Genomic DNA, 10,836 nt, shown 5'->3' with positions numbered 1-10,836 from the left:
ATTCTATTCTATTCTATTCCTAAGCATTCCAAAATTGTCTGTCACTGAAAACTTGTAAATTGGGGTGGGTAACTTCGGAAATCCAGGGACCATTTTTGCCTCCCCATTTTCTCCCCGCACAAGCCACACTCCTGCTGCCACTTCCAGCACCCCATGGAATTTCACAGGACAGCAAAAATACCCCTATGGTTTGCTTCCAAACTTTAGCAGCAAACAGGTATGGAGTGGTAAGTAGGTCAAATGTGGTTTGTTCTCAGCCTAACGTTGACCTTTTAACCATGACGGAGTGAAAAATAGCCAGTTTTTTGCCACTGTGGGGAACTTTGGCAGCACAGTGATGAGGGGTGGCAGGGGGCACATTGTTATTATTATTTATTATTACATTTATACTCGCCTTTTCCTCCCTTGGAAAGAATCCAAGGTGGCTTACACGGTCCTCCTCCTCTCCGTTTTATCCTCACAACAACCCTGTGGGGTAAGTCAGGCTGAGAGTCAGTGACTGGCCCAAAGTCACCCAGTGAGCTTCATGGCTGAGTGGGGACTAGAACCTGAGTCTCCTGAACTCTAGTCCAACACTCTAGCCACTACACTACACTGACTCTCGCTACACCACATGCAGCCCACCGCACTACACCACATGTGGCCAACGTGCTATCTACTCCGGTTGTAGATAGTTACTATGCCTCTAGGGAGAATGGAAAGAAAGGGACTAATAGGATTTCACTGAAATAAACAGGTGGACTTTAAACAAGTCATGTTTTCATTGTCTTAGTTAAAATGTTGGGAGTTTTCTATTCTGTTCTGTCATTTATAATCACATAACTTGAACCTCGTGAAGAGAGAGAGAGAGAGAGAGAGAGAGAGATGGGAAATACATCTTTTCTGAATATGAAATTATTCAAGGCCAAGACGCAGAAAATTGGACAGAGGTATTGTCTTCGAAAAATGGGAGCGGTATTGTCAATTTCATATGCCTGCATAATAAACTAACAGTCACAGCAAAACTAGTGAAGCTTTAAAAAGCCATCTAGACAGAAAGAGATGAAGATATTCATCTGGAGTAATTAATGCAAAGTTGGGATTTTTTGTATGTATATGCATATATTACTTTGCTCAAGACAGAAGGGGATGCCCACGTGTGTGTCTGTGCGTGTGTTGTATAAGCAGAAGACTGCTCAGATCCAGCTCAGCAACAGGGATGACAATGGAGCCAGACAGCAGGAACCAACCAGAGGGGGCAGCTCCCCGTCTATAAAACCCAGACCCAAGCAGCAGACACAATTCACACAGCCTGGGGAATCAGCTGTATTCAGATTTAGCACCTATCACAGGCACCCCAAAAGGAGATTAAGTTCCTTGGACTTTGGATTTATTTGTTAATGCTCATTTTAATTCAGTTTGTTCTCTAGATAAAAACTATGCCTGAATGTAGGATTTTTTTTTGTTTTTGTATGTACCGATACATCCTTAAGCAGCTCTGAAAGTTAATAGTAGTACTATCAAGGCTGATCGGTTCAGAGAACAGAGAAGAATTTTGAATCAATCCAGACAGGGTAAGGAGCTAGCAAAGAAGTGAGGGGAATGGGAGAGGAGAGATCGTCTCATCCCAAGAGCTAGCCTATCCTCAGAAGAAAGCAATGGATGTTAAGATGGGGGCAGAAAAGAGAAGTGCCAACTGACAAGATATATGGCATGTACTGCATATTTACAAAAGATTTGCAGCTTTCCAGGCAAACTGGAAAAACAGATTAAGACTTGATTATATTGCTAGCTGAATCTGACTCACTTGATAACAGAGAGAAATAACGGGGCCAAATATTAAGGGGCTGAACAGTTAAAGAAGGACCAGCTCCAGAATGGAGAAAGGACTTCTGCAGATTCAGTCAGAACGGTGTTATTATTCTAACAATCTGATATGAAATAATTTTGAGAGAGGGAAGGAGCTTCTCAACTACCTAAAGCCTCATATTGCAGTATCTACTTCTGGGAAATCATCAGGTGCCTTGGAACCCTGGCCAATGGAGAAGAATAGCACTTACCTCAGCAGCCTCATGGACGACTCTCGGCTGGAGAACCCCACACCACAGGATGGGGGTCCCAACCAGACTATTCTCCACACCCGAGATGAAGAACTTGCCAAGGCTGAGATGGGCGTTCTGGCTGCGATCCTGCTGGTGACCGTGGTGGGAAACCTGGGTGTCCTCCTGGCCATGTATCGGCTAAGGAAGAAGATGAGTCGCATGCACCTTTTCATCCTGCACCTGGGCCTGACTGACCTCGTGGTGGCCCTCTTTCAGGTGCTTCCCCAGATGATTTGGGAAGTGACCTATCGTTTCCAGGGGCCTGATCTACTTTGCCGGGTCGTCAAGTACCTGCAGGTGCTGAGTATGTTTGCCTCCACTTACATGCTCATTGCCATGACGCTGGACCGCTATATGGCGGTGTGCCACCCGCTGCGCACCCTCCAGCAGCCCAGCTGCCAGGCTTACCTGATGATCGGGGTCACTTGGTTGCTCAGCTGCTTGCTCAGTCTGCCCCAGCTCTTCATCTTCTCGGTGAGAGAGGTACGCCAAGGCTCTGGGGTGCTGGACTGCTGGGCAGAATTCAAGTACCCTTGGGGGGCTAAGGCCTACGTCACGTGGATGACGTTGTCTGTCTTCGTGCTGCCGGTGGCCATCCTCACCATTTGCTACAGCCTCATCTGCCACGAGATCTGCGAGAACCTCCGAGGGAAGACGCAGAGTGGTGGTCCCTGCACCGCAGCTGCCATTTCCTACACGGCCACAGCCCAGAAGGGAGCAGCAGAGTGCCATCCCGGCTCCCGGGTGAGCAGCGTGCGCACCATCTCCCGTGCAAAGATCCGCACCGTGAAGATGACCTTCGTCATCGTGCTGGCCTACGTCGCCTGCTGGGCACCCTTCTTCAGTGTGCAGATGTGGTCGGTGTGGGACAAGAATGCACCTGATGAAGGTGAGTAGGAGAGGTACAGAGCCTGTTTCAAAGGCTCATCTGGCTTCATGGGACCGCAGCCCGGTCTCCACATGAACCAAGTATAGAGCTTCCCGTCAAGTCAAGCTGAGTTTATTATAATATAGCCATCAGCCATTCTACATACTACTAAGGGAATGTACATACAAAGCACTCCTCCCTCAGTGCTGCCTCTGGCGGCCCTGCCCTAAAGATCTGTGAGGAAGTAGCAAACGATGGTATCAGGCTTGAGTAGCATGTTGAGAGTCCAACAGGACAAACTCCACAGAGCTCCCTCCCCCCCAAGACTTTTCTGTTCTCCCAGGCATTTTAGCATCATCTTAATATTTTTAACAACCTTTAAATATTGGTATTGGTACTTCAGCCTCTGGTTTTGTGGCAGTTTGGATGTGTTTTGTTTTTTTAGATGGTTTTAGCTCTCATCAGGTTATTTTCTCTATTCTGGGTTTGGCTTTTATATTTGATTAGTGTATATTATGATTGTGTATTATGGATTTCAGACTTATCCATCCCAGCAAAGACAGCACTCTTTGACATACACAAATAAAAGCATCAAGGAGACGACAGATTTAACACAAAACACACGAACAGGTATTCAGCTACACACTTCAGTGCCCCCCCCTCACATAAATGCACACTAGCTCTTCTTTTACACATCCAGCCATACAGAGAGAAATCTATCACTCGCTCATTCATCTGCTCACAACAGGCAAGAAAGAAAGAAAAAAGACGGATCTTCCAAGACATACCTGCCTCTCTTGTACCATCATTGTAAAACGCAATACCTAGGCTGACCTCTGTTGCAAATACACACAATATGTATTGCATTTTAGTAGTAACTGCATTGCTCTGTATCTCCATCTAGCTTTTATCAAGACCAAACAGAAATTACTTTGTATGTGAAGAGATTTGGGGGGAAGTTGTTTTTGACCCTTAATAATTATTTGCTTTAGAAATAACTATACATTTTTAACAGATTTTGTTTCAAGATACAAATGTGCCTAGATTATGGTTTTGAAGTAAAATTGAAAATCACATGCTACAGAAAAACTGGTTGCTAAAACCAGATTCATTACATAGATCAAATGCAAACATGTGTGAATTAATATGCTGTAACAATTGTACAATATGCTTTCATGGTCTTAATTTCCTTATTTTGAATTCTTTACAGCACCTTGAATCCACTTAGTCTTAGATGTATTACCTAGAGAAGGATTCTTTATGTGGATATTTGAATCCAAAAATAGCAACTTTTTTAGAGAGAGATTATAATTAAAAGTATTTAGCACCTTAGAGAAGGCATTTTCCCTACCTAGCTTGATGGATTTAAGTTGAAACCAAAATACTGTGGTCAGCAGAAGATAAAAGATCAGAAACAGTACTTAAAATGCCTGGTGAATAAAAGCTTTTTGCCTGGTGCCTAAAAGATAACGACATTGGTGCCTGATGAGTTTCTTTGGAAAGGAAATTCCGTAACCGGGATGCCACAGCTTCTCCCTAATTGACAACAGGGTCATTGCTAATGGGCGAGAAACTTGGAGAAGGGTGATAGGAAATATAGGAGCAAGTACTTGGGTCCAAAGCTGCTTGGGGGTTTGAAACTACTGCATCCCTATATGACCGGCATGTGTAAGTACAAATCTACATCTGAGTTACTACAGATCAGGGATTCTAACAGCCTGATTTCTGTGGTGTGTGTATGTGTGTGTTGCTGCTATTGTTAAACAGTTGGATGGTAGAAACCCAAGTTGACCAGCAGCAAATCATCCCGCAGTCTTCCAGTATATCCCAATCTACCTTTTGCACCCCACTCCACCACCGGCACAGAACACATCCAACACTTGTCAGCATTTGCACATTGCAAGTGGATGATCCGTCATAAGAAGACAAATTGCCTTTCTAGGAAGCTTGACTAGTATTACTGGTCTTCTCATTGAGGCTCCCCATAAGCTTCCAAGAAGTTCCAGATAGTACCTTGAAGGCAGCACAGGTTGAAAACCACTGAGCTAATGTATTTAATATGTTTACACTTTTTAAACTGGCCCATTACTTAACTTGGAGGTTGCAGGCAGCAAACACATCTAGATCGCTTTAAAATTAAAACTGGACAGATGATGACAAATCTATGCATTTATTTATTAAACATATTAAACATGTCACTCTAGGCATTGTACAGATTAAAACATAAGAAACTACAATAAAGTCCCCAAACAATGAAAACTCAGCACAGATAAAAAAGTTAAACAGACACATGCCAGCATAATACTGCATGATCACCATAAATTAGAAAAGCTAAAACAACCAACAGGAAAAGGATTTAAAAATCAAACCACATGGAACTAAAATGCAGATCTTTAAAAGCCTCAGACAACAGAAGGGTCTTAGCCTGACACTGAAAAGAGAGCACTGTAAGCACCAGGTAGGCTTTCCTAGGGAGAGTTTTGCAAAGCCAGGGGGTCACCACTGAGAAAGTCCTGTTTCTCATGGCACCCTCCGAACTTCTGATTGAGGGGGCACATGAAGAAAGGCTTCTGAAGATGATCTAAGGGCATGGGTAGGTACATATAGAAGGTGGTGTACCGTCAGATACTGCAGTCCCAACCTATGTTGTACTTTATAGACAGTGGTGTAGCTGGGCCAGGGCTCACAGGGACACAGCACTGGCACTTTTTTATTAGCAGGTATGTTGACTTCATCTCCCCCCCCCCCCGTGCGTGCACGTGCGCGCACACACACACACAACTTCCCTGTTCCCTCTGAGCTTAGCTGCAGTCCTCACAGTAGCTGGGGAGAAATGAATTTTCCCAGCCACAATATATTGTTCCCTGTTGTGACGCGAAGTATTGGGGGGTGGGGGGGCTTGGTCTTGAATGACAATTAAGACCCATTAGCTTTCCAGCCCCTGGTGGAGAGGAAAACTGCTAGAACTGGTTTGTTGATATGGATCAACACAGCTGTCTAATGGTTTGGGTCCTCCTTGGGGGCGTAGCTATGGGGACCGTCGTGATGAGCACCTGCCCTTCCAAATTTACCACTACACCACTGCGTAAAGATCAAAACCAGCATTTTGAATTGGGCCTAGACATGAATTGGAAGCCAGTGAAGGCAAGAGAGGACCCATACAATATGCTCATAATAATGTCTGATCCCAGTTAAAACCCTTGCAGCCATATTTTGCACTAGCTGAAGTTTTTGGATTGTCTTCAAATGGACTATCTTTAGATATGAGTGATACTGTTAATAGGATTTGCATTGCTGCAAACTTCAGCCCTCTTATCCAGATCAAGTATTCCTATGGGTGTCCTTAGTCCTTACTTTGGATTGCATGAATTGAAACCCCACTCATTCCCTTTGTATTTTAATGCTCAGAAGAGCATCCTTAACAGCAGCTTTACTGCAAAGCACCCTCACCCCATCAGTCTAGTAGTAACTGGATGTACACAATTCACACAAGTGCACTTGACTTTAGCCCTCATTAAAAGCAATGGAGGTAAGGTGTAAAATTAAACATGAAGTCCCATTAATCTCAATGGGACTTAAGCAACTTTAATGTTCCCTGGATTATATTCTTAGGAACAATGCTGTTCTTACTGAAACTGATAGCAAAACTTCTATTGATTATCACGGAGGAGATTACAGCCCTTAGAATTGAAACTGCAGATGTGTGCAGGAAAACGTGCCTATGGTTCCATCCCACAAGATGCACAGGGTGCTGATTTAAAAACTAAACCACTAAGAAAGTGCAAAAGAGTGTTCCACTGTGCCATATATTTCAGTTTTTAATGTTTCCCTTGCATATAAATACTCTCAGACTTTGTATAAGCCTTTGAAACATGTCCCTATAGTGATCAAAGAAAGCCATTTATTTATGAAGTTCTAATACAGGGGTGCAGAATCTCAGCTCCATGGGCCAAATCTGGCCCACCTGGGATCCTGATTCAGCCCTCTGGGCTGAAAGAGGTTCAAGACCCCTGCTCTAAAATATAGGACTAATGGCTAGAAAGCAGATTCTGATCTTGCCTGTAATAGGACTGGCAGCTGACAAAAGAAATCATGGATGATTAACTGAACAAAGTTTAGTCCACTGATCAATTACATTTGCATATGAAGAAAACAATACTTGGGGGGGGGGTGTTAAATGATGTCACGACAGGTCCCATCTTAGAAGAGACATTCCATTATGTGTGTGGGAGAACTGGGGGCAGGGGGAAGAATACCTCTTCTAAGATGGTGCCTGGCAGACAGGTATGTTTTTGAATTTTAAAAGGATGGATTTTTAAAAAATTTGCTGCCTGATTAATGAGGCCACATCAGAAGTGTTAAGGGTGCAATCCTATGCATTTTTTGATAGAAAAGAAGTCCTGCAACTCCCAGCATGCTGGAAGTTGTAGGACTTTTTCTGTCTAAACATGCATAGGATTGCACCCTAAATGTTCCAGCCCTTTTCTGTAATAGTATAAATCTAGTGACATGCTAGACACCACTAGTTCAGATTTAGAAAATGGTGAAAATGAAGCTACAAACTATAGCAGGCATGGGGAACCTGTGGCCCTCCAGATGCTGTTGGACTACAACTCCCATCATTCTTGAACATTGGCCATGCCGACTTGGGATGATGAGAGTAAGAGTCCAATAACATCTGGGGGATCACAGTTTCCCCATCCCTGGATCATAGGAAGTGAAATCCAATGATTCTGAAACAACGGTCTGGAATTAAGTGAGTTACAAGCCCTTTCATCAAAGAATATAGCTCTATGCTAAACAAAATTCCTACATTTTATTTCAACCATTCTCATTCTATTTCACAGAAAGGAAAATGCTTTTGAAAAGAAATTCAAAGGAGAAGAAAAATTCAGAGAAATTCTAATGGGTTGGGTTCAGTGTTCTTGCATTTACCTTAATTATGAGGTGGCTGAGGAGTGTGTGTGTGTGTGTGTGTCCGTCCGTGTCTTGTCTTTCATTGTACAATCATATCTCTGGAAATCTGTAGCCTTCTTGGCTTCTTGCACTTCCATTAAAGCCCAGGGGAAGAAATCATGAGTAATTCCTCTCATAGGGCTATTTCAGATCAGAAATTGCAGGCAGACTGGGAGGCTACAGGGCAATGGAGAGCACATAAGAACATAAGAAGAACCATGCTGGATCAGACTAAAGGTCCATCTAGTCCAGCGTTCTTTTCACACAGTGGCCAACCAGCTGCCCATGGGAAACCCACAAATAGGACCTGGGTGCAATATCACCCTCGTGCTCATGATGTTCCCCGGCATACTGCCTTAACACTGTAGACAGCATATAGCCATCAAGACTAGTAGCCACTTATCCTCCATGAGAACAAGTGTAAGCAAATGTAGTGTAGTGGCTAGAGTGTTGGACTGAGAGTTGGGAGATCCAGGTTCTAGTCCCCACTCGGCCATGGAAGCTCACCGGGTGACTTTGGGCCAGTCGCAGACTCTCAACCCAACCTACCTCACAGGGTTGTTGTTGTGAGGATAAAACGGAGAGGAGGAGGATTCTATATGCCACCTGGGGTTCCTTAAGGAGGAAAAAGGTGGGATATAAATGTAATAAAATAAATGCGATAGAAAACACGCACGCAAACCCCTCAGCTACTTCACAGTGATTAGGCAAGCTCAAAAACACCGCCAAAACAAATTAAAAATAAATTATAAAATGCCCTAAGAATGAGGTAGAACAATGACAGCTTCTTTCCAGGAAACTGGAGGACATGTTTTGGCACAGCACCAGCTCTACCTCTCCCCTCGTTCTGAACACAATACTGCCCTCTCACACATGCTGCAGGGCTTGTAAGGAAGTAGCAGTATTATAAGCATCTGCGTTAGAGACAAGTCATATCCGTAATCACCCCTCAGAAATTTAATGTTTGGAAGACTTCAGGTGGCAACAGAGCTTGCACCAGGTCTGCCCAGAAGCTTTTTCATTGTTACTGACATGGGCCTGGAAAAAACAATCCTGTCTCTATTCCCTCTTTGTTTCAGAGTCCAGCAATGTGACTTTCACCATCACCATGTTGCTGGCCAGTCTCAGCAGCTGCTGCAACCCCTGGATTTATATGTTCTTCAGCGGGCATCTCTTTCAGAATATCCTGTACTTTTTCTCCTGCTGTGGGAGACTACCCTCCAGTCTCAAGAGGCAGTTCTCCAACGGGAGCCTCTGCAGCCGGAAAACCACTATCTTGACTCACAGCCCACAGAGCTCCTCCGCAGCTGCCGGTGTCCGGATTCAGATGCAGCTGGGAAGCTTGAAAGATTGCTACCAGCCCGATGAGGACACTGTGACTGATTCGGGGGGACTCTAAAACACAGGCTTGGGCCAATGGGGTGCCGCTGGATGCTAATTCCCCTACCTGGAGCTTTGGAACGGGCATGAAGGGCAGAGGAACACGCTGGCCATAAGGGACTGAAGAAAATCTTCATTCACAAGAGCTTTGTTCTGTACAAACCTGAGTGTTTTAGCTGGGAAAGACTACTTGCACCCAGTTTCTATTGCTGCACTTTGCTGCTGTCAGAAACAGCACCTGTCACTTTGGCTCCTAAATCAGGATGATGCATTTCTTTTTTAAGGTCCTGCTCTGAAACAAGTTGATCAATGGTAAAGTGCCATCATACAGTGGTGAGCTGTATGATCAAAGGACCCACCAGGGGAACAATGATTTTGTATGGCGCACAACTGCAGTCAAAGCATCTCCGAATCCCAACACCATTATGTTTCAACACTCCATTTGCCCTCGCTTCTCTCCCACATATGATGGCAAGCATAACTCTTATTGCACTCCTCACTGACAAAAGAGAAGGGTGGGCAAAGGGAGCACTTGAGCTCCTGAGAAGCGATGTTGCTCTTGCACACTGTCACACCAGACAGACAGTGACTGGGTTCACACAACACGCAAACCCACACTCAGTGGTTGAGTGTGGGTTATTGCTGAACTGTGGGTTAGCGTGTTGTCCGAACCAAGGACATTTTCTGCAGGATGAGTTGTTAATCATGCAGTGGGGCTTGTTAACCCAACAACAACCATAGGTTCTCAAGATGGTTTGTTGATAAAAAATAAGTCACACTGCAAACATTCACCCACAGTTCAACAAACAACCCACGGTTCAACAACAACCCACACTCAGCCACTCAGTGTGGGTTAGCATGTTGTGTGAACCCAGCCAGTTTTACAAGTCTGCAGGTGAACAGAGCTTCTGAGCTAGGCTCTTTCATTAAATGCTCCCTGCTGGATCAAGAATCCACCTCGTCCAGCATCCTGTTTCCAGATACTTCTGAAAAGTGCACAGGCAGGATATACAGGCAACAGCCCTCCGTGTTGTTTTCGCCCAGCATCTAAGGATCTGAAGTGTATTGCCTTTGAAAAATTGAGATCCATTTAGCCATAAACCCTTGATAGATCTACCTTCCTGGAATTAGTCTAACTGCTAAACAAAAACCTCATCTAAGTCCATGGCTATCACTACATCTTGTGGCAGTGACTTTCAAGTTAATTATGTGATGTATAAAGAAATACTGGATTGTATCCAATGTTAGTCCTACTTAAATGAATGGGATTTACAGTAAAGTAACATTGGATATAACCCACTTGTTTTTGTTTGTCTTGAACCTGTTAGCAATTCCAAATTCTGGTGTTATGAGAGAGGAAGAAACACAGACTAAGCCCCTCTCTCTGTAATGTTTGCGTAGCTGATGCAAGGGCCAATGGTAATGTGGTGTGTTCAATGCTGATAGTCTTGTAAACAATCCAAGTTCTTTTTTCCTCCTGCAGATGATTTCCTAATACTGATTTTTTTTTGCATTATCTATTCAAGACTGGGAAGCCCACCGCTTATATTT

At 44.1% G+C, this 10,836-nt stretch overlaps 1 protein-coding gene across 1 annotated transcript; it reads left to right on the top strand.

Annotated features, from left to right (window-relative positions):
* Nucleotides 1-2,018: 2,018 nt before the first annotated feature.
* AVPR1B (arginine vasopressin receptor 1B) lies at nucleotides 2,019-9,304 on the top strand. Its single transcript, XM_084848340.1, has 2 exons — nucleotides 2,019-2,970; nucleotides 8,985-9,304. Exons 1-2 carry the CDS (start codon nucleotides 2,019-2,021, stop codon nucleotides 9,302-9,304), a joined length of 1,272 nt encoding a protein of 423 aa, XP_084704466.1.
* The last annotated feature ends 1,532 nt before the right edge of the window (nucleotides 9,305-10,836 follow it).

The sequence above is a fragment of the Heloderma suspectum genome, chromosome 4 (assembly GCF_057233095.1).
Source record: "Heloderma suspectum isolate Gila_16-S chromosome 4, 16-S_ref, whole genome shotgun sequence".
Classification (NCBI taxonomy): domain Eukaryota; kingdom Metazoa; phylum Chordata; class Lepidosauria; order Squamata; family Helodermatidae; genus Heloderma; species Heloderma suspectum.
Note: the sequence above shows the minus strand (reverse complement) of the source record. Positions and strands in the feature narration are given on the sequence as shown.

Bases quoted from the DNA above. Each gene is read 5' to 3' on its own strand.
- AVPR1B (XM_084848340.1), top strand. From the start codon at position 2,019: ATGGAGAAGAATAGCACTTACCTCAGCAGCCTCATGGACGACTCTCGG. The intron at 2,971-8,984 runs GTGAGTAGGAGA...TCTTTGTTTCAG, and splicing joins CAAGAATGCACCTGATGAAG to AGTCCAGCAATGTGACTTTC.